The 24,258-nt window shown below is 41.5% G+C and overlaps 1 protein-coding gene across 3 annotated transcripts in view; it reads left to right on the forward strand.

Moving 5' to 3' along the window:
- The window catches only part of PHTF2 (putative homeodomain transcription factor 2), a 72,471-nt gene extending 66,697 nt beyond the window's left edge, over nt 1–5,774 (forward strand). For all 3 annotated transcript variants that reach the window (XM_050899138.1, XM_050899129.1, XM_050899145.1), the window contains 2 exons: nt 2,846–2,971; nt 3,759–5,774. In XM_050899138.1, coding sequence (XP_050755095.1) covers nt 2,846–2,971; nt 3,759–3,779 — 147 coding nt within the window. In that variant the 3' untranslated portion in view covers nt 3,780–5,774. The remainder of the gene's footprint in view (nt 1–2,845; nt 2,972–3,758) is intronic.
- Nucleotides 5,775–24,258: the final 18,484 nt, after the last annotated feature.

The raw sequence follows: 24,258 nt of genomic DNA on the forward strand, positions 1-24,258 counted from the left end.
AATCCAAAATTTACTTAAGGGTTACCTGAATGCCAAATAACAATGATAAATTTAACACTTGAAAAACTTTTTTTGTTTTCAGTTTGGCTTTTATGAACAAATAAGATCAATTAGATCTAGTATTCCTTCTGTGGTTTTACACTAGCATTAACAGTATATGACTTTGAAAGCCCACTTTAGTCAATTAGAAGAGGAAGCCAGTCCTGACACTACAAAAAACAAATCCATGACTTGCCTCCCCACATCTCTTGGCATGGCGTTTCAGTGCTTAATCACTTCTGCTGTTGTGTAAACGATTTTTAAATTAAATTTGTCTAGCTTCAGCTTTCAGTATTGGGATCTTGTTACACATTCTGCTGTTACGGTAAAGTTCTTAGAGATGCTGCTGATTTGTTATTCTTGGGTTCAGAAGTAAGGTAACAACAGTATTTTGATTTCTCCTTCAGGGAAAAAAACTTAATTTAGTCCAAGATAGAGTGGTCATGTAGAACAGTTCCCCAGGAGTGACTGGCAAACGTAAAAGTATTTTCCTCCCCCTCAGATAAATTTCCTTCAATCCACACACCCCTCCCGCCGTGTTTGAGTATGGCACAACTGATACTGATTCCATGTGCAGAGATCCTCATCAGTAGAGGGAATGGCTGGATTATCGTACAGTAAACCTTGAACCATATCTTTCAATGCTTCTATACCTTTCCTCTGCAGTCAGGAAAATTCAAGCCTATTAAGAGAAACAGTTGGGGTTTTTTGCATACAGTGGAGCTTTAAGACCTTGCTGCCTCATTCTACCACACGTTGAATTCTGGTCACTTACTCCGTTGATTCCTGTGTGCCAACTAGCAGTTCTTAAAATGAAGCTTAAACTCTGTTTAATCTAGCCAGCTAGTAGCTGAGATGATGGAGTATTTCTTCTAGTCAGCTGAGTAATTCTCCCCACCAGCACACCTTTAACAGTGTGTGTGGTCCCCTCATCTCAAAAATAGTACGCAGCACTTTCCACGAGAGGACTGATGGAGTCAGCAAGGACTCAAAGCTGACAAAGCAGCAACTTCAGTTGAGAGTTATGGTACAGCGATATGGAGAGCCTGGCTAAGTCAGTTATTGACTGTATCTCTTGGTATAAGAATAAGGGACTGCAAAGCTTTTAGGACCTGGGTTTGGAACAAACAAAAGGAAGTATTCTCTGTGCATCAGGTAGCAGACTTGTGCAACTGTTGGTCAAAGGACACTGTAGATGCAGAAAGGTTATCTGGATTCAAGGAGAGACTGGACAAGTAGACTAGACAAAGCACAACAGATTCAGGGTATCTCATGAGTTGAAATATTTGTGTGCTGTGAGAATGTAGGTAGGGTGAGAAGTAGCTGCTGTTGGTGGCAAGATGCTGATCAACCCTTGATCTGATTCACTTCAGTCTTTTTCATGCTTTTCTCAGTGTTTTCAAAAAAATGTTCATGTTTTACTCTTTCCAGAAATGTATCAACTGACATAGCCTTTCCAACAGGGGAAAGGCTTTTGTGGCACAAATCCCAGACCCAGGCCATCACTTAGTTACTGTGAGGACGTGTCCAAAAGTGAGGTGGAATTTCTAAGCCACTTAGTATGAGCTTTAAATGAATTCTTGGTAGTTACTGATCAACGCAATTACATATTTCATGCCTAGTAGCTAAATGGAGTTGTTGTTTTTTTTTAATTTGGTTTTGGATGTTTTTGATCCTTAAACTTTTACTGAAGACTATATTATGTTGAATATTCTTACTATTTTCTTACTCCCAAAATTGGCAAGATGAATCCAAAATCTAAAAACTTTTTCCTTAAAGAATTTCTCTGCTCTTCTTCTCAGAATCATGTCTTTTATATCTTTTGTATTTGCAGCAGAGTTTTATACCACATTACATCTAAAGGAAAAGGTTGTTCATTCTTATTTCACCTCTTTTGAAAGAAGAGTCAGAGCTCTGAAATTCTTCTTTATTAAAAAAGGGTTTATAAGGCCTTGTTCAAGGCCCAGGATGTAATAATGCAGGAGAGGGATTAAGATGAATTTAAAGCTAGAAAATATAAATGACCAAAGCAGTGATAGTTGTTATACTTTATATAATCCACTCTTATAGTTTAAAACTCTTTTTTTTTTTTTTTTTTTTCTTCCTTTATTTGATGTATTTGTAGGCCAGAAAAGTTTGGGTGACTTTATTCACTCACCAATAATTGAAAAGCCTCTTTGTTCAAGTTTTGTTGCAGATTCGTTTTGGCTAATTTTTTGATTCTTCCAGTAAAAAAAAAAAGTAAAATATTGGAGTTAAATGGCTATCGGTATTTTTTTCCTTTATCTTCCTTTTCTGGCTATGTTCATCAGTAATTATTCTCTAAATTAATGGAAAAGGAGAGGAATTATATTAGGAAAGACATTTTTGTTAATGTTTCATAGTAGTGAGGTAGCCTTCTGTCACTGTGAAAAATCTTTCTTTTCTTGTTTTTTGTGGTTCTGCTGTCTGGCAGCTCTTTTAGCACTGAAGGTGATTTGTGGAAAATTATAAGGAATTCTAAAATGATGGCACCTTGGTGCCAGGAAAACTAGCTCTCTGTTTTCCTGGCTCCATGAGCAAACTGCTAGATGGGTAGCCTCCAATTTTTTGAAGGGTTATTTAGATACCATCAGTCAACGGTCAGTTAACACGATGGGTATTTTCTTGCACATTGTTTTCTATATGCAGAAGAATAGGAGAATGTTTTACTCCACTGTGACTTGAAGACTTCCTAAACTATCTAATGTTGCTCAATACATATGTGAACAAAAACCCGTTTGTGTAATTTTTGCTTTTTAATGATGTCATTGTTTTGCATTACTAGGAACTGGACAGTCCCTTTAGGTTATATGGGCTTACAATGAATCCACTGCTTTATAATATCACCCAGGTTGTCATCCTGTCAGCTGTTTCTGGTGTCATCAGTGACTTGCTTGGATTTAATCTAAAGGTAACTACTTGATAAGCATCCTTTTTTTCACCATGGTGTTCAGAATGTTATGATAGATGGATCATACATTGTAGCCTAATGAATTCTTATCTGTCTTAACTAGAAGACTTGTTGTTTGAAAATGGTTATGAAATTTAAGCTGTATCAGAAGAATAGTGATGTATTTGTCAAAGCAGCCCTTTTAACATTTTTTTTTGCGTGTTTGTGGCTTCCTAACTTCATTTAGGACACATAATTACCAAGAATTCTTAGACATAAAGACAGAGACATTTGTACACATAACTACAAGACCTTATTTAACTTTTTTTCATATCCCAGATCAGATTTCTGTCTTGAATTCCTCGCTGTTGACTTTGTAGCTCTTTAAGGGATGCAGAAAGATGCAGGGTATCCTTGTCTTGCACTGCAGTAGAGTATTACAGTAGATACAGTATTACCGTGACCAATCTTACACAGTGTCATTTCATCGTGGCTGAAGGACTGTCTCGTTAGGTCCTACTCTCTGGCCCCCTCTGAACTACCAACTCTGGAAACTATTTCAAGATTCAGGTTATGAGGCACATTAGTTTCCACAAGCTTGTAGCACAAAGCCCTTAATTGGCCATTGAGTTTGCTTATGTTTACCCATTTTTTTCCTATTAGAAGTAAACGAATATAAAATTTATTTTTCTGTATCATAGAATACGCAGCAAATGCAATAAGAAAAAAAATGTGGTGGTATTGCAGTTCTGGTAAACAGAAAACTGAGATGAGAAATAATGTTGATTTACTGCTCTAACTTTTCCAGCTCTGGAAGATCAAATCTTGACAATATATAAAGAAGATGAGATAACACAGTGTTATAGAAAAGCTCATTGATTGACAAAACTGCCTCAAAGCAGCCACTGAATCTGTATTTCAGATGCTACAACCTCTTCAAGGATGTCGTTTGGAAAATTGAAGTGTTTACATCTGACTGTCTTGTGCAATCTTTGTATTTATTTCATCTTCTCACTGTTTTATGTTCATTTTAGTTGACATTTATATTTTATTTTCAAACTTATTTGTTTAGTTTTGGAAAGGGTCAGATTTGGGAAGGGTCAAAAACTGTGTCTGAGAACTTGAAATCCTGGAAATTGATTACACTAAATTACTATGTCTGTTGTTAAAGCCGAAGCCAATGCTGAACATTTTTAGTTACAGTAAGGCTATATGGAAGTCATTTGATTTTTGATAGTGTGGTAAAATTGCTTAGAATATTTCATTTGCACCAATCATTTATGAGGACAACACAACATCAATAGATGTTTGGTTGCAATAGAAAAGTGAGACGTATACAAAAAATAAAGTACTGACAATACAGTATGACAGGTAGCAGAAGTATTTTATATTAGTATTAGAAGCAAGTGGGAATTTTGAATATTTTGAGTAATTCCAGGATCTAAACTCATATAGGCTGCAGTTTAAATATCCTGGGATATTAATAAGGTATTATATAACAAGTCAACAAGTGCTCTTTGATAACACTTTTATTAGAGCAATAATTGTAAATGGTTACCATGCTGTATGATATTTTGATAAAATTAAATATTGTATTTATTTGAAATACTGGGCTGTTCTGCGCAGCTCTGACTGTGCATGCTCAATATGTGCACTTTTTATTGTTACTTTTAATGAGAAACTTTATACATATAAATGTATATTGATTGGAATATATTATGGTGAACTATGGAGCAGTATATATTATATGTTGAATATTTAAACAAGCAAAAGATTTACTGGTGAAAGGAGTGCTATGAATGACTGAGCATAAGATAGATAGATGCTCTCCTCTTGTACACTATAGTATATGCCATTCATACCACATTGAAGTTTAAGAACAGTTAAACACAGAAAACAAGTTCCTCTGGTGAGCAGCAGAGCTCACGAAGCCTGGTATTTGGCAGATTTGTGTCTTCAGATAACCTCCTTTCCTCCCATTCCTCCCCGGCAGGGGTCGTTCCCGAGGCTTTCCCGGCTGGGGTTTCCCAGCCTTGAGTTTCCCACCTCTCCCGCTGCCTTCTGTCCCTGCCTCCCACATGGACCAGTCATATTGACTCGTGGTGCTCCAGTGTGACAAGAATAGATGTTCACCCGTGTAGAATTAAGTTACTTGGAACAAACTTTCCATCTACAAATTATTTTGGGAGGATTAATATCACCAGGCGCAAGTATTCTTACATTTTATGTTTCTAAAATAGTGGCTTCATATTGAAAAATGAGAAGTAGGTAGGTGACAAGAGTCTGGACATTGCACTATGTTTGCTAATCTTCAGAATCTTGAAAGATTTGAAGTAATGTATCTTAAACTTATGTGGTATAAAAATATTTTTATATATAAAGCAACACAAACAAGCATTTTGTATTTTATTTGCCTCTGTACTAATGTTTAATAATGACCAAAGTGCATTCTGGTTTTTGAAAGAATGTATTACTGGAGCTTTAAGAACATACTATATTTAGTTTCTCATGTGAAAACTTCAGCTGCATCTGATCTGTTTCTTCTTTCTCTGTTGTTTGATGTTGGGATTGTTTTTTAAAATTAAGTACATTTTATACACAGTTTTTTCCAAATTATGGTACAGACCTACACAGAACTTAATTTTGCACAAAATATATTTTAAGAAAAAAAAGTACAGCAGGAGTTCTATGGGTGATAAAAGATAAGGCTATTGCTTTTTACAGCCTGTCACTATTACAAAACCATTCTTTACTCTAGAATGGAATTATTTTTAGAATTGTAAAATGGTGAATATACAGCTTTCATTACCTTTTAAAAAAAAAAGGGGGGGGAGGGAAAACATTGCGGTTTCGGTTGAAGGTGAAATTAGTTTAACCATGTATACCTCAGCAACTAGCACTGTGCTGGATTGTTGCACTAACAAATGATGGCTTGGGGAGAGTAAAAGATTTGTGAAATGAAATTAAAAATAATAAAAACCTTTATTTACTACCATTAGGTATATTCATTATGTTAAAAATGGGAGAGGTTTATTCTCCATCCCTCAGTATGGAAAATCCAGTATGAGAATAGAGGCAAGTAGAAATATGGCAGATCTTGCATGTTAACTGTTATTTTTTGCCACATGTTTGTAACTGGAAGTGTGATCAGGCTTGGAATAAAGCTTTCTATGGTTGATGGTAAAAAAGAAAAAAACCCGATGCGGTGAGCTATATCTTTTAGTAATATCCAGCTTATTTCTGAGTCTGCCTGCTTTGATTTAAATCCATATATTCTGTTTAAATTAAAGCATATTTGGGAGAGAAATCCTGCACATGGAATGCAAATGGTGGTTGTCAAAATTGCACTTTATTGCAAGAACACAAACTTTCAGACACTTTTAGTTATGCAAAGTAGTTTAATTTTATTCAGACTACTGGACATGCAGCTTCCAAATAACTATGTCTATTTGAAAAATATTGAAACAGAATTCAGTCGTATTTCACCAGGATGTAAGGGATTAATTTAATCACCATTTTGACTGTTCCGTTATGTCACAAGATATACTTCCGTGTAAAAATCAAAATATAAGCAAACTGAAGTACTTATAGAAATCAAAGTGAAATGTTTCAGTAACATGTTACGGAATATTTGGACAATTAATGTGTGATAACTTATGTATTTTATCTATTTGTTTACTGATTAGTGAAATATTTTCTAACAGAAAACTGTTCTATTAACAGCTCTCGAACACCCATTTTTATTAGCTTAATTTTGGCTTTTCCAAAGCTTAGTCTTTGGACTTCAAACATGTTCTGCTGGTGATATCCCCATGACCACTGATTACTGGGCAGTAGGTTACACTCCACACTTGCGTTCATTTGCTCACTTTCTTAACTTACTCCAAATGTAGGCTATTTAAAATTTCTTTTGATGGTCATGAAAGATACTATATACATTGAGAAATTAACATCTTCTGAGAGCCATTCTTTTTAACATCCATCTCTAGGTGACACCTTAGTGTGCAAAAGTTCTCAGATATTCTGCTTTGCTGACACTTTCTTTTCCTGAAAATCACCATCATCTTGTCATCTGTGATGGATGGAGCCTGGAGGTGTCCTTTGAAGTTCCTGTGTGAGGTGTGTTCAGCCAGGGGGTGATTTTGGCAATTCTGCTGGGCCTTGGGGAGTGTCTGGCCCAGGAGTCAAAAAGAGTGCTGCAAAACATCTGGAAGGTATCTGTACTGCCAGTACTCATGAGTTGGCTGATAGAGGTGTTTGCGGTAGTACCTGTCAGCTCTGCTCATTTTATCTGCTCATTTTGCCTATTGCCTTGCTAACTGAGCAGATAGACCCCACTGGTGACAGCAACCAAACAGTTCTCCTGGGAAGGGGGAAATGTCCAAGACTGCCATGGGCAGTTTGTGATAAGGATAACTCAGGAAAGGAAGGGAGTGTGATTCCTCTGATATCTGGATGTACTGCACCCTAACCCACTTCTGGTGACAATTCTACTGTCAGAGTTGGATATCTGCATTATTAAACATAAACCGTGAGCCCAGCATTGCCTGGGGCTTGGCAGAGGGAGATTTCCTCCTTATTGCCTCAAGCAGTCAGTCACTGCTAACCTTGGATCTGGCATGTGGTGCATGTTCTCTAGATGTACAGGCGGCCTTGAGAAGGGCCTTCTTGTGAAGCCTTCTCTGTTAGGGACTCCAAGATCTTCCCCATAGTGTGCTTCTAGTTCCCTTGATTAGGATTGAGACAGAACTTGCAGTGGATGGCAATGGACAGTTCAGTGATAATAACAGAAAACTACAGAAATCACCGAGGAGGCTGCAGCTGTGAGTGATCCCTTGTCACTTGGTCTTGCTGTGGGTGCAAGATGGTCATCTTGCAGGCTGAAGACTGTTGTTGACCTGTGGCTGTAGATACTGTGGCTTACCCAAGTCATCTTGGGGAGGCTAAATCATGTGGAGAGGTCAGTTCTAAATGTAGAAGATCCCCATGTCCTGCAACCAAGTCTCAAAGCTGGTCAGATACTGCCACTTGGTGTTTGCCCTCTTCGGTCATTTTGATCCTCATGAATACCGTACTCCATGGACTTTAATAGGTATGGGCAACTACAGTAGTCTTGAGGATGCTGTAGACTATTGCTTAATATTGGATGTTTGGCACAGGGGATGTGCTATGTGAAGGAAAATTTGTCAACCATCTTCTGGCTGTATCAGTAGTTGGGTCTGCTTCTCCAGCTCGAGGCCAGCCCCTTGCAGAGAGCTCGGCTTGGGGCTAGTGGTGGAGCACACTGCTACCACCACAGCAGCTTGGACGCTTTGCTAGCTCTTCTGCACTTCAGCTGATATTATATCAGGTTTAAGGCAGATAAGGCTTTCTGGCCACAAGGTGTCAGAAGGTCTTGCTTTGGTGCTGTCATACCAAAGACACAACTATCTAAGTAGATGTGTAAGACCATGGATTTTAATTGTCATATATTAATGTAAAAGCTCAGGCGAGAATCTAAGTCCCATCTTGGTTTCACCAGGAAAAGTTTGCAGTGTGGCAATAGGAATAAATGGGAAATGCAAAGAAAACCATTTGGTTGATGCTGGCTGCGTTAACTGTCAGGGTGCCAGTATGAGCTCGTCATTTGAGAACTTCCCACTGTTACCTTTGGTACACGTCCTTATGGAATGTCTTAGTTATGCAAGTGTAAAATATCCGTATAGAGTTAGTTTAGATTAAATGTTGGACAGTCAATATGTAACCTCAATATGTTAAAAATAACTGTCCCAAAGTGTTGTTATGAAATAATATAAAATGAATTTTAAAAATTTATATTTTTACCATCTTTAAACAAAATTTCAGAAATCTGAAATTGCAGCAGATTGGGTTTCATGATAAAAAGTCGAGTCTCTGGGCTGTAAGCAATGCCATGTCTCCTGCTATCAGTAACGGGATTCTCTGGAGGGAGAAAACAAGAGAGATTTTCTTTTCCTTTCTGCCTCTTGAGAGATGAAGCTACAATCTTCAGTATGGACACAAGCACCTGTGATAAAATAAACAGCACTGATTGCTGGTCAGATTCAATTTTTCTAATACAAGTTTGTATAAGTTTATTATCTGGAGTAAGAAATAAGGTCATGCTGGAGAAAGATTTGTCCTTTTTACTTTCTTTTTTTCCTACGTTTGATTAATAAATTCAAGCAAAAGAAAGCACCGTTTAGGGACAAGCTTCCAAAATTGTTTCATTTATTACTCACTTCATTTATTACTTCAGTTCTTATGTTTAAAAATGACAGTACTTTATGTTTAGGCACACTTGCATTCTTAAACACCCACGCACCCACCTGACTTTTCGCTTCTAGCCCTTACTTACAAACAGCTCCTGCCACTTGAGCATGGTCTTATTGGTAATGAAGTTTATCAGGGATTAGGTGGCTGCCTCCTGACAATATCATGGTCAAAGCCCGAGTCTCTAGACACGTGGTTGTAAATTAAATGAGATCTTTTGCTTTTGCTCTGTCTCATGCATGTGAATGGATGGGAAGTGAATTACTTGGCTAATTGAAAAATGCAGTTAAACAAATGGAACCTAAGTGGTAGATGGCACTAAAACAGTGAGTTCTGGTGAAATAGTTGTTTTACTTTAGCATATCAAGGAGCGCTCTAATACTTCATTAAACCATCTCTACAGTAGTGCTGATTGGGATCAAAGACAACTAAACCAGCCTAGGGATAAGGGTTTGACCCTGACGAAAGGTCACTCTCCAACAGCTCTGCACGCCCCACTCACCATACCTATGGCCATGGTCATACACTTTGCATAGGGTTCATTGACCTGAGCTTCAGATGTCTAGAAGTTAGATGCTGAATTGACCCAAGTCTTTCTTTGCAGTCACTAGAAACACACATTTACCTTCAGAGGGGAATTTGTTCAGTTGATCTTTGACACTAATTTTAGTGATCCTCTGGGGTATATCTCTCTTGAGTGTAAAAGGAAAATAGTGTGGATAGTTTAGAATCAGATGTGAAACTTTTAGCTGCCTAAATTAGGGCAGATTAATCCTACTTTGCTGTTTTGTTCTGCAGTGAAGCCTTCAGCGTTCACAGCTGTGTAATTAGTTCAGCTGCCGCTGGAAAGGAAGACTTTTTTTCTTTTCCTTTTTTAATTTTATTGGTTTGCTCTTAGAGAAAAAGATTTCCAAATGTGAATTCCATAATCCTGCGCCAGCGCTCAGAGAGTGTCCCCCTGAGCTGCGATACTCCAGCTGGTGAACTGCCCACCTCTGTACAGCTCGCTCCTCCGCAGCCTGGAGACAGCACAGTGCAGGCATAGCAACAGCACCGAAAATAGTCACAGCCAGCACCAGAGTAACACGGAGGTGTACCTAAAGAGATCTGTTTCTTTACTACTACGATGAGTAACTTGAAGGCTGGATAAGATCAGCTCTAAACTTGACCTGTTCATGGGGAAACGCTCCTCCTGTTGTTTGCAGGGAGTTGTTGGGGTAACGCTGCTTTCATTCTTTGCCTGTTACGTTGAAAATCCCTTATGGCAATGCTGCTGCCAGATGTAAAGATGTGATGCCATCGAGCTCTAAAACCCCACCAGAAACACAGAGCCCTCCCTGCTTGGCAAAGATCCTCTCTGCAGAACAGACACTGCGATGTGCATCCTCCCAGCAGCTGGAATCAAGGGTACCCTGTGCTCAAAAGGAGTGGAAGTGACAGAGACAAGGCTTTCCATATGTCTCCTACGTTATCGTCGGGCTGTAGTTTTGCAGCTGAGTCAAAGATACTCCTAGCAGGCCTTCACTGGCTGGCCAAATGATGTTTGCAGGGCAGAGAAAAGTAATACAAAAAATCTCTAGCTTGCAGAGGGAGAACCACTGACGTTTTACCCCTGTTCTCCAGCGAGGCGTCCTGGTTCCAGTCCTTTGTAAACCCTTGCTATGAAGTTAGACTGCTTCGAAGTGTATTTGGTAAGTTAGTTATTTCTCTGGCCTATGTGGATGGCAGAAATAACTCTACGATGACCACTGGAGGCTGACACTGGAGCCGTGTTTCCGTAACAGGCTGTGGCCCCCAGCGCTTGTGCCGTTACTGTGCAGGCAAACACAGCAGGGAGAGTGAAGTACAACATTTAACCTCCATTTCTCACCTCTCCTTTGTTCATCGCCTTTTAAAGTAACAGCTCTTGATAGCAGATAACCAGCACTGAATGTAATGAGGCGAACCTATCCCTAGTCTTACGAATGTGAATGTTACTGTGTGATAAGGTCTCTGGTCGGTCTTTCAACTACTGTGCTGTCGAGGGGTCTGACTGTTCATAGCTCTTGCTAGCTTGTGCTATGACTTGTTTTCACCGCTCGTGAAGCTGGCTGAAGCAATTCCTTCCTCTCCGGAGTGCAGCTGCACGTTTTTGCTGCCATGCTGTTTGCTACTCCAACCCAGTTGTGGTTTTCTTTTAACACAATTTATTTCAGTGGTGTTTATACCATGGGCGTTGGTACTGATACAGCTGCAGAAGCAATGCGCTGCAGCAAGGGGGTAGAAACTTGAAGCTGGCTTTTTGGCTGCAGAAAGTGTATTGTGTAGCTACACACAATAGTGATCACTGGTATCAACTTTGGAATAAACAGGAGCCATTGAAGCTATTGAAATGGGATTAATTCCCCTTGTGTATAGAGTGGAATTAATACAGTGAATGCAAATAATGTAGACGGCCAACAATTTTGGCCTTGAGGTGACATAACGCCGCAGTTAGAGACTGCCATTATTTCCTATTCTTCTTTCCCATGCACATGGGCACATTGTGCATTTCAATTGCACCACAAATCCTGGCTTTCTAGATAAAAATAAAAAATTAGAAATTCAAAGTATGCAAAAGAATAATTGTGAAATAATTGTTATAACTTGGAGGAAGCAACAGATGTTTCACTTGTTGCTGGAACTCTCTGAAGGAGAACTAATTTTCCAAGCATACCAAGTACATGCTAATCAGAAACATTTTTCTCTGTGCAGCAGCATAATGGTATTCCTCAAAATGTTCTTTGTGTTAGCTTAATAATGCACAGCCAAAGGATGCACTACTGGGACTAGCATAGCAGGTTTTGCCACTACCTTTATATTTTGTTTCTTTCAAATTCTCTTAACTGGGCCAGTAATCTTTCCTGAAATAAAAGGCAAAATAGATTATTAAAGCTTGAAAATAACATTAAAAAACCCCCAAGACCTGGTTGTAAAAAAAAATTTAAAAAATCTAGTTTGTCTGATGATAAGGTTGATGTCTTGTTGAAGTTACTACTGCTAATGCAGATTTAACACCTGGAGCTCATAGGTGGGGAATGTACTGAGAACCACAATGCTCTGTTCTCCAGATCTGATCTTTTGAACCAGCTCCTTCTAACAACAGCTGTGACTTCTACTCATCAAGATACCAGCTCGGCTCTAAAAAACTAATAGCTATCACTGCAGTACAAGAAAATGATGTAGATTAGATAGCTTGGACAGTGGTTGTGGTATCGAACATTAAAAAATTTCTACTGACCTTAGATGCAGACAGACAGAGGAGGATCCAAAGGAGGGCCACGAAGATGATCAAACCACTATCTGAACCTGCCCTACGAGCAAAGACTGAGGGAGTTAGGTCTCTTCTCCCTGGAGAAGAGAAGGCTCAGAAGGATCTCATCACAGTATTCCAGTACCTAAAGGGCAGCTACAAAGATGATGGAGGCTCTCTCTTCACAAGGAGCCACATGGAGAAGACAAGGGGCAAGGAGTACAAATTGCCTATTTCAGCCACAGAAGATTTCCTTGCATACACAGATCTATGTTATAAAAATGCAAAGACTTTCATTGTATCAGAATACAAAGTAAACCAAGAGGTAACAACCAACAAAGATCAACAAGCAAGACTGCAGGACTGTTAATTCCCTGCGATGCTCCCTAACAAATGCAATTATTATTTGAGAAAACATTTCCAGAGCCTTTGGGATATAGTTGTGAGTGTAAGCCCAGACAGCACGCTCCTCTGACTGGGGCTGCCGCTGGCTGTGCGCAGGGCGTTCCAAGGTTGTGCAGACTCTACAGGATTATCATCTGGGAGCGCCGTTTCTTCTTATTCTTTAGGATTGTCCTGTGTTGTACTAATGCACTTTGTTTAATACCAGCAGTAGGATTATCTGGTTAACACGCCTGTGATACTACTATTTTCAGTTGACATGGCAGAGGGAAAAATTTTAGTATTACAATCAGGTTGGAGTATTTATAGAAAATTTTCACTTGAATGTATGTTGAAGTCTTGCCTTTTTGGCTTAAGATGTCAGTTAGATTTAAGTAGCAGTAAATTACTGAATGTTTGACTACAGGCAAACACTGTTAGTGTCCCCAAACTTCAGTGGCTATGATTTTGCAAATAGTTTTAACCAGCATCAATATAATCAAACGCAAAAGACCAGAGATACCCTGTGTGTGAGTGTCCAGAGCCTGATTTAAACCAGGATGCCCTGAGGTTTGACAACCGTTCAGGTGAATGGTGTATCAGACAAACATAACAGTGGTAAGTATACGAGGTTGTACAGGCTATTTAGATGCTCCACTCAATAATATGAGGATTTTTTCAATATATTTAGAATTTTGAGATTCCACACCCTCCTTTGAATTAGCCATCATCAGCTGACAGTTTCTTTTAAGATTTGCAGGAGATGTTGGTTTTATGATGGAGCGATGTCTTGTTCATGTGTGAATGAACTTGGGCGAAAAGAGAGAGGAATCATGATGTGGTTGGGAGGAGCAGACAAACAGGTTGCTGAGACATGGGGAAGGAGAGCAGTGCGTGCTGGGTGCCCGGGGGGAGAAGAAAGACTTAGGACAAGAACAAGAATTACCAGCTAGGATCTTGAGGAGAACACGTTTTCCCTACAGAAAAATGGCATTGCCTCATTAGTTCAAGGCCGAGTACATGGAAAGTTGATGTTGTTTAGAATAATGATAAAAACTGGGAATAAGGTTGCACAAAAGCACAGTTTTGCCCATACTGCACGTAACTTCTGTGTGGTGTAGGGAGGCGGAGGAGTAGGAGAGGAAAGAAGTCAAGCTGAATGGAGTACAGGTGGTTTCCTTTGAGTCCTGGTGCCCAGGATTTCTTCCCGTGTTTCACAGGGGGTGGGAGGAGAGGGAGACGTCTGTCCCTGGGTCTTTTCTCCATGCAAGGTGGAGGTGGCTGTGGTGCACTCCTGGACCTGGATGGTGGGAAATCATAGAATCATAGAATATCTCAAGTTGGAAGGGACCCATAAGGATCATCAAGTCCAACTCCCTGCTCCTCGCAGGACTACCTAAAACTAAACCATATGACTAAGAGCATCGTCCAGACACTCCTTGAACTCTGACAGGCTTGGTGCCGTGACCACTTCCCTGGGGAGCCTGTTCCAGTGACCCACTCAGTGAAGAACCTTTTCCTAGTGTCCAATCTGAACTTCCCCTGACGTAGCTTCATTCCATTTCCTCGTGTCCTATTGCTGGTCACCAGAGAGAGGAGATCAGCACCTCCGCCTCCCCTGCCCTCCTTGAGGAAGCTGCAGACTGCAATGAGGACACCCCTCAGCCTTCTCTTCTCCAAGCTGAACAAGCCAAGTGACCTCAACCACTCCTCATAAGGCTTGCCCTTGAGGCCTTTCACCACCTTGGTCACCTTCCTCTGGACACACTCTAATAGTTTGATGTCCTTCTTATATTGAGGCACCCAAAACTCCACACAGTACTCAAGGTGGGGCCACACCAGTGCGGTGTAGAGTGGGACAATCACCCCCCTCGACCGGCTAGCTATGCTGTGCTTGATGCACCCCAGGACACAGTTGGCCCTTTTTGCTGCCAGGCACACTGTTGACTCATATTCAGCTTGCCATCAACCCAGACCCCCAGATCTCTTTCCATGGTCCCAGGGCTCTGGGAGTCACGGAGAGCTCACGTGGCTACAAGCATGGAGAAGGAGAAGATACCATATAGAGAGCTGGTATTTGTTTGAAAAACAACCCTGGAATGCTCCACCCTCTTAGTGTATCAGAGAGACACGGGTGGCATTTCTTGCTTTTTTCTATTTGCAGCGTTAGCAGTAGTACATCTCTGGGTACTCGTGCCGTGTACTAAAACATATGGCAAATAACTTGCCCATATGGGTTCGAAGAGTGATGTGTGTTCGGCAGATTAAACCCCAGAACAATCAGAAGACGAGCTTTGCATTCCAAGCTGGAGAGCATGGCAATCATCTCACATTGTCTAGACTTTCCTCTCTCTGTCATTTTTACATATTTTGCAGCGATTACATTCATTTCCTCTGGCTTCCTTTCTGCCAAGATCCATCTGCAGCTCTAGAATCAGTTAAGATAGCTTCTCGTATTCATGGTATTAGTCACTGTGAGCATATTTGGAGTGAGCACTTCTGATGCTCCCATCCATTTTTGTTATAGTAAATTAATCCCATTCTGGGAGGGTGATGGAAACTGGTTTTTTTTTGATTTATCTATGCAGATATCATAAATGAAATGAAAAAAATTATGAAGCCAATGTTTTAAAATAATGATTAATCTCATTTTTCTTAGAAGATATATTATCAGACAGATATGATAGAGAAAACTCATTACTTTGGCTGTAAAAATGTATTAATTAAAGGACTGTGTCACAACAAAAAATGAAGACAAACTTTTTACAAAGTAATTTTCATTAGAAACTAGTGAAAGTGCATTTCTTGACTAGCTGGAATTAGGGGTTAATATTCCCTTTTTCAGTTTGCTGATGTTGATGGAATTTTAAATGACTTTTGACAAGTTTGAATAATATTGCATATATTAGCAAGCTGTCCATCAGCAGCCGAGGGAGAGTGCTTAGATAATGGTGAAACCTCCTAACATGAGGAAGGGCTGGAAGGTGGACTTTAATCAAAACCTCCGGATTCCTCGTGCTTCCTTAGCTAAAGGGGATATTCTCTTACCTGAAAGTACTGATTGAGTTGTACTTTCCTTTCGCCTTGGGCTGAAGCTAAAAACCTTGCTCTCAATCACTGCTTTCCAAAGTAGGGAGCAAGGAAAAGTTGCCTTTAAGATTTTACTGCCTTAGGGTTTGGGCACCAATTTATCAAGCAGACAAAATTTTTGTTATAGGCAGGAGCTTGGTGGTTATTCACGTTTGAGGGAGCAGTGAGCCATCGTACAGGTGCTATGGAGCTCGCAGCTCAACTGTGCACACCCCTCTCCCCAAATTCTTCATGTGTGTAGCTCTTTCCTTGAGCTGGAAGTCTGGGACTTGATCTGGTTTTGCTTATGCAATTGACAGCTATGTTGCTGTCCGAGCAGGTAGTTCGCTTTCTTCTTTCAGCTGTCATGAAATTCCAGTCTGGTGTGAGACTTGGGAAGCTGCTGTGGTTTAGGGGGTGCTTTGGGTCACCGGAGCAAGGTGCCAGCCTGAGCACTTGACACAGTTCCCGAGTTTCTGCAAGGCTTTGTGCTGCTCTTCTCTGCATCCCTGGTGCTGCCCCACAGTGTTGTTACGCACGGCCCCCCCCGCGCCTGCTCTGCCCCACATGCACAAATGGGATATGCGTCTGTGTATACCTTTTTCCTCCTTAATTTTAAAATTATTACTTTCTGCCATTTTACCAAAATAGGTGTGTATGCGTATTGCAAACTTGTACTTATCCCCCAGCCTGACTCTCTGGCAGAACGGCAGAACAACTGCCCATTTACAGCCAGGTAAGGAGACCAGACCCTTAAAATGTTGGCTGGTAAGTGATTAAGTGAGGAATGGTAGACAAGAATTTATCTGCAGATCACTGCCATGATTTGCACAGCAGGGCTGTTCTTCATCCTCCACTGCAGTGCCACGGCTTTACCCCAGCTCAGCCCAGTGTCCCCCAGCCCAGCTGGGGTGCTGAGCTGCTCTGCTCCATCCTGCCTGCAGATGGGGACTGAAAACTACATTTTGAAGGCACAGATATGCTGAGAGCTGCAGCTCCCTTCCAGAAGGCAATTACTCATCCCCTGCAAGCCAGGCTCTGCCTCCTCCTGAGACCTTCATTTCTTGAAGGGGGCTGAGCAGTGTTTAAAGAGCAGCAGTCCTTCCCCTTGAGCTGACTTCCCAGGTCCTCTGCTGAAAAACAGAAGGAACCTGAAGGACCAGCAATAGATATAATTTATCAGTGCAGACCGCTGTGAGAAATTGGCTCAAATGTATGTGGCTGCATACAAATATACACATACACATATATGCATTTAGTATGCTCTGTTTTATATGTCAAATAGAAAATGCTAGATAAACAAAACCATGGCCAAAGTCTCTTTCATGTTACCTATGCTGGCACATGAAGCAGCAGGGAAAGGCAGCTTGGCAAGCCTGCTTTTGATGCTCTGTGAATGGGTTATTTGGACTGCAGATGATCCAGCTTGCATTTGTTACACTGATAATCAGAGATGGCTGCTGTGCATCACGCTTCTTAGCTGAGGTATAGTGCTGTGGGACTGTGGTTATGCATATTCCCAGGCCTGCTCAGCTTTGGAGATAACGTGGCAATGCACGACCAAGCTACCTCGGTGGCTCTGCCTGGAGGTGTCCGGGTTTCACCGTGGCAGGCCAGAGCGGTGCTGCAGCACTCAGCACCCCTGCAGCGAGTGTTTCACTTTGGATGGAGCAAATCTAGATATTTGTATTCCAGAACGTGCTGAAATCTTCCATGATATGTAAGAATTACTCGTCATTTTGGGGAGAGCCGAAGCAGGGGACTCAGCACCAGGTCTCTGGCTTTTATGTTCCTCGTAAAAGGCTTGAAGTGCTCAGGTAGCCTGGTACTCTGCTGAGGGTGCTTCCCCCTGCGCTGTAATAAACCGGGCATAACAGCTGATTTCTCTTCCAGCAAATTCTGTCCACCCTGAAATCAGAGGTTTATGTTTGATTTCAGTGGAGCCAAGCTTTCATTTTATTTCATAGGGAGTTTGCTCTGATTTATATGATTAAGAGTTTTATAAAACTTATTATTCTTGTAAGGATACATTTTTTGCCCCTTTAGAAGCTTCCTAAGCATGGAGGGACAGGCATACCCCCAAACTATGTCTCTAAGATGAGGGTGTTTTTGTGACTGTAAGCAGTAATATTGATAAACAGGGAGAAAACCATGACAGCCTTATGCTGCCTTGCATCTCACTAGGAAGAGCCTAGAAAGCAAATGCATGAACGAGAACGTGCTCAGAAAAACACGAACACCTCAAATTTAGCAGCCCAGTACAACTTCCATGTGGGGAGGGAGGTGTGTGAAGCAGGTTAATGCCACTCCGAATTTTCTTCTCTGTCCTGAATTGGCCCTTATGTCTTCCTCCTCCCAGATTTTCCGATTGAAGGCTTATAAACACTGCTTGTTTATACTTGCAGATCTTGGGTATATAGGTAATTTAAAAAAAAAAAATCAGATGCATACAAGTCTTTTTTGTGTTCATGCTAAAGAAGACCACAGAATGAGTGATGTTGGACCTTTGCCTCAGCTTCCACAAAGAGCTGCTGCAGGACGGCGGCATGAGGATGCTGGTGCTGCAGCTGCCCTCACGTTCCTTAGCAGGACAGAAACCCCACGTTTATCGTTGGTTCTCTAAGGTTTGTGAGTCTTGGCTTTACTACACACCGTATGTGCTTGCGTTGCAGGATGCAAGTCTCTGAACTCGGGTGGTGTCAACTGTTCTCGTCCCAGGGGAACGGCGTTACAGAAGAGCCCTGCTGGGACACAGGCTGCTACAACTCATCCCACACAGTTGTGCTTGTCAACGTCGATCTTGTGACTCACCCCAAAGTCTCTTCCTTCCCTTCTTATCTCCTTGGTGTCTCTGAGTTCCCACTTGCATCACCTATGCTGGGCTTTATAAGCTTTACAATGTCTTTTGTTAAATATTGAAACGTTTTCCATCACTTTGTTAGGTTTTACAGGTTCCTGAGAGACTGAATTTCCAAAACATTTTTTGTTCAACAGCCCAAACTTTAAGTCCCAGCTGTCTCTCCAACTTGTAGTCTCACTCCACCAGCAGTTACAGCCTTTGATCGTCAAAATTTCTATTATGCTACTTGATTAAAGGTATTCAGAACTCAAGTGAGAGCAGACAGAGATTTACATTTGAAGTGATTTATTAACCTGCCATAATTTAAGGTCATGCTAGTTTCAGAATATTGTTAGTCCTTAATTTCTGTCTCTCTTTGTGCTATCCAGTAATAGACAGCTAACATTAGTTTAATTCAAAGGGGTTTTGCTTCCTTGGAGGAAAAATTAGAAGGAAAGAAAAATTCTGTAGTTGGTAAAAGGGATTAGGAAAAAAAGTCCTTTTGAACTCCCATTGTCAATATCCCTAAGCTACAAACACAACTGATTAAGATATCACCTGGGTAAGAAATAAAAAATTACCTTCAGTGTGTCCCAACTCATACAGGATCCTTTATGTCACCTACTTAGTAGCAACAGAGTGTCAAACTGAGCTGTGAATGGTGCAAATATACTGTATCTACAGTCATCGCTTGGTAGTGCTACAGTCTCCTTTTTCTTACGGTATGAAAAATCCTGGATGGGTTAATTCTAGAATAGACATACTTCAGCTACGGTGCTCAGCATATCGTGACTGTAATATCCTGCTCTTCTACCAAGGCCACTGTATGGTGTAGAGGGGATAACAGTTTTAATCATTTTGTCTGTTACCCAGCCCCTAACTGTCCTTCAGAAAACTGAGGAAGTTAAAGAGTATCTTGGGATTCAGGCATGGTACAGATGGTGCTCACTAAGCACTCCCACTTCATTGTTTTCATATGGGTCACCTTTTATTTCCTTGAGAATAGAATAATCATTTGATGTACATAAATACAAGTACATGATTAACCTAAGAAAAATAATGTCAAATGCAAGATTCAGGTTTCATGATAGTCAAAATGATCCCAGTACGAGAGAGCTTCAGGCCTGAATATACCTACACAGACTTTACTGGCAAAACTCTGACTGAGCAGGGCTGCTTGTGCTACTGTTGGGACGTGTTTCTGCGAGTGTGCATGTGTGTGCATGCATGTATAGAACCTCTTTGCCATGCCCTGTTTGGGCAGGAAAGTTCTGCTTCATTTTCTGCTCCTCACCAATGATACCACACGTGCAATGAGGTAGAACAAATTTCTGCTTTTGTGTCCCCAAAGGAAGAAGGGAGTACCCAGGTACTGATTTCCTCCGTATTCTGTAAGGACCTGCTCCTGTTTCATTGAGAGACCTGGGCTTAGATTTTTAAAATATCCGGTATTCTTTTAAAACAGAAAAAAACCCATAAGGACAATTTATGGGGGAAAAAAGCAGACCAAACAAATCAAATCATTCAGGAGGTCTGCAAAAAGGAAAGGTAAACAAGTCTGAGGTAGTTAGAGCTGGGATGTCAGGGACAGATATGTTGATGGGTTCTAGGCAGAAGCACCTGAAAGAAAGGACCTGTGATGACCCACGCAGGAATTGCACTCTGAGGGAAACTGTGCGTGGTCTGTTAGAAACACGCATTTTTCTCTAACAGCTGTACACCAAACCCTGAACTGCTGTCTCTAGACACTTGAATGCACATCACGGTGAAAAGCAGCGTCATCTCGTTGGGAAGAGGACGTAGGGTCTGCAATGCAAATGTGAACTTTGGAAAGAGAGACTTTAAGTTACCAACATGACACCTTTGCAAACACATTAGTAATTACCTGCTAGTTAGATGCACTGTGAAATATTCGTTCTTATAAACCCGTGACATCCACAGATATTCACTTTTGTGTTACTTCCTGAGCATTGCACGTGTGTTCTGGGGCAGCAGCAGGCAGTGGCTGTGCAGGCAGCGCAGGGAGGGCGATAACAGACGCTGGGAGTTTTGGTTGCAGCAGGACTCCCTGGGTAGGAAGGTCCTGATTCTCAGAAGAGCCTGGTCACCTTCCTGCCTCATTAGTGCCGGCGGCAATCCTCTGGGTTGCCCCAGATCGGCAGAGCTGCAGCTCAGCTACCTCCAAACTGCCCACGGGGCTGAGCCCCTGCATCAGCTGTGGGCACCTGAGTGGAGATGTTGCACACAGATAATATAACTAATAGCTCCGGCTGAAGCCTCAGGGTTTCCCTACTTATCTCCTTCATGCAGCCTGATCCTACAGGTATGCTCAGGACATGTCTGAAATTGAAGGCATCTGGGAACATTTTAGTAGGGGTTTATCTATCCTGACTTCAGAAATTGAGACGCCAGACGTGACTCGGAGCTAGTAACACTGCACACTCTTTCCAGTCAATGGAAAGATTTAGATGCTTCTGCAGGACGATTAATTTCATCCTAAAGGCGTCAGACACATCTCTTTCTAAAGGTGCCTGTTGGTCTCCTTTGTAAAAAGGCTAAAATGAGTAACAGTAATGTAGATATCTGAACCTGGATGAGATGAATCCTGCTCCGCATTCATATCCCATTAGTCTCTGGAGCAGGGACTGAACTTGGGACACTAACATTCATCTTCCTAACCATTGGGCTACTGAGTATTCTCAGTCTCACTTGCTCTATATTGTATAAATATTTACAGGGAGCGAGGACTTGCCTTGAATCCATAATGACTAGTTGTGCGTCTGAGCACTGCAGCATCACTGAGTCATGGAGGAAAGCTGGAGCAGAAAGCGTGCGTGCGCACACACACACACACACACACTGCTCTTAAAATCCTGATTGCCTTTACCCAGTGACATAGTAAAAGATAACCTTATAGAGACGGCTGCTGAGCTGAAGTGGCAGAATGTGGCAAATGGGAAATCCGTCAGCAGAGCTCTTTCTCTGCCGGAGGTGATGGAGGAATCGCTGCAGACATGCAGTGATGTTGATCTTGTGTAGAGTCCTTAATCCTTAACTGAGACGGTGCTGGAGCAATTCCTTTCTCTCTTCTTCCTTTGATCCTGGTCTTGAAGGGTCCATGACTGTCTTTTGTACCCCCTTGCTACCTTGTCTGTGCTGTCACCCTGTGCAGGATATTTCACGGTATGTTTTTTGCCGTGCCCTAAAAACGGATTCCTCCCAGCTTTTGAGGTCACACTCCTTTTGGTCCCACTAAATGGTAATTTGTGCTTTGAGTTTGTGACTTTGGGACCCCGGTGTCATCCTGTTCCTGTAATGCATCTTTTGAGGAGTTCCTCTGCTGCCATCCTAAATTTATGCTTTCAGAGCTCCTTGCTATACAGTATAGACTTATCCCTTGATTACTGATTCCCAGTATTGATTAAGGCTATGTGTCCTTTGAGTTCTTGACAGTGACCCACTACACAATAGTTGTCATGCTAGAAGAAACAGGAAAACTCAAAAAAGTCTGTTTCAAAGTGGAAAACTAATTAAAAAGACATTGCGTAACGAACACACAGAGAAGACATTCCAGATCTTCTTGGCTGAAAAGTCTTGTTCTTGTGAAGCTGACCCCAGTAGGTGTTAGGCTGACCAGACCCCAGGGGGATACCAGCCTGGGGGAGGATATTTCCTCTCTGCCAAAGACTCAAAGTTTGACTGGTTTTTCTATAACTTGATTTTTTCATACTATTTTTATAAGTTTATGTAGTTGTAGTTTTCTTTACTCTTTATGGATTATATCCATTGGGTTACTTAGGCTGTAGGTCAGTCTATGTAACTGTGTTGCTGTGATTTGAGTTCTTATGACTTGATAGTTTCTTCTGTGTCAGTTTTATTCTGTGTTTTCATGCTCTAATTCCATTAGACATCATAAAATATCTAGTAGTACCCTCAGGTTACATACTTACAAGGTGATTTACAATATTTTTTAAAATGGTGCGATATTAGCTAATTATAAGAATTCTATGACTAGGTATATTATTTATGACTTAAAGGACAAAATCATTTCCTCTTAAAGTATTATGGTTTTTGTTATGCTAGTGAATCACTTTTCTACTGAAAGACCTTAGTAGAAAATATGATGTTTGCGTTTTCTACTAATGCTTACTGCTGAAGCTCAGAAGATCAACACTGGGTTATAGAGTCTATTTTCTCTTGCCTATAAATACTTCTGTATACAGAGTAGAAGAGCTTTAGCAGGGCCATGCCAGCATGGCTGGCATACCCTGCATGCCAGTGGCATGGTCCCAAGCAGCCTGGCAGCAAGCCTGCTGTGGGCTGGAGCAGCCACAAAGATCACACGTCCGAGTTGTCCTTTCCCAGCGGTGAGGCTGCGAGGAAGAGTCAGCAACAGAGCTGCCTGCTTCTCTCTGCTCTGGATGCCTGTGTGTACGTGTGCATGCCTGCGCTGTGTTCAAGGGCACAGAGCAACATCAGCAGCAGCCTACTTTGTCTAACTTTCCCCCCCTTCCCAATAGAGCAGCTCCCACCATTCCTGTATCCTATAAAAGCTGGCCATGGATGGCTTTTCAACATACCAAGGCTGTCTTTAACTGCAAGAAAAGGGAGTAAGAGATGGCATTAAAATGAGCGGGTCAATTCATACTTCATATTTCACATACTACAACTGCCTTTTTGCTTTTTTATCTATTACTTCAATACAAGCTTTTATAAAAAAGATGTAATAGTTCCTTACTGTCCCTCAGGCTATACTGGCTGAGGTTCGTGCACTTGGTAGCTTGATCTGAGAGTAACTGCTACTGTTGTATAGCGACAGCTCATACCACCCTGCTTTTACTTGTGGGGTCCATTTATTCCATCTGAGCCTGCAATGTTTACATGGCCAGTCCTGGATGAGAGGTCCCCAACCACTTTTCTATGTTGGCCAGGTCACCAGGAGGCAATCCAGACCTGGATGGTGAAAATCAGCATCTGATTCTCCAGGGTAGTTTGCCCCAGGCAAGCCTGCTCTTGGGCTGATGGTGGCAGAGCTGTACACCGCTGTGCATGTTATTTACCGTGTCCTCCTGGTGTGAGGAAAATACCTGAAATGAATGGGGAAATTGGGAGGATTTGTCACTAGGATGGTCCATCATAGAATCATAGAATCATAGAATGGTTTGGGTTGGAAGGGACCTTAAGGATCATCTAGTTCCAACCCCCCTGCCATGGGCAGGGACACCTTCCCCTAGACCAGCTTGCTCAAAGCCCCATCCAACCTGGCCTTGAACACTTCCAGGGATGGGGCATCCACAGCCTCTCTGGGCAACCTGTTCCAGTGCCTCACCACCCTCACAGTGAAGAACTTCTTCCTTACATCTAATCTAAGTCTACCCTCTTTCAGTTTAAAGCCATTACTCTTGTCCTATTGCTATATGCCCTTGTAAAAAGTCTCTCTCCGGCTTTCTTGTAGGCCCCTTTAAGGTACTGGAAGGC

The sequence above is a fragment of the Gymnogyps californianus genome, chromosome 1, assembly GCF_018139145.2.
Source record: "Gymnogyps californianus isolate 813 chromosome 1, ASM1813914v2, whole genome shotgun sequence".
In the NCBI taxonomy this organism is placed as follows: domain Eukaryota; kingdom Metazoa; phylum Chordata; class Aves; order Accipitriformes; family Cathartidae; genus Gymnogyps; species Gymnogyps californianus.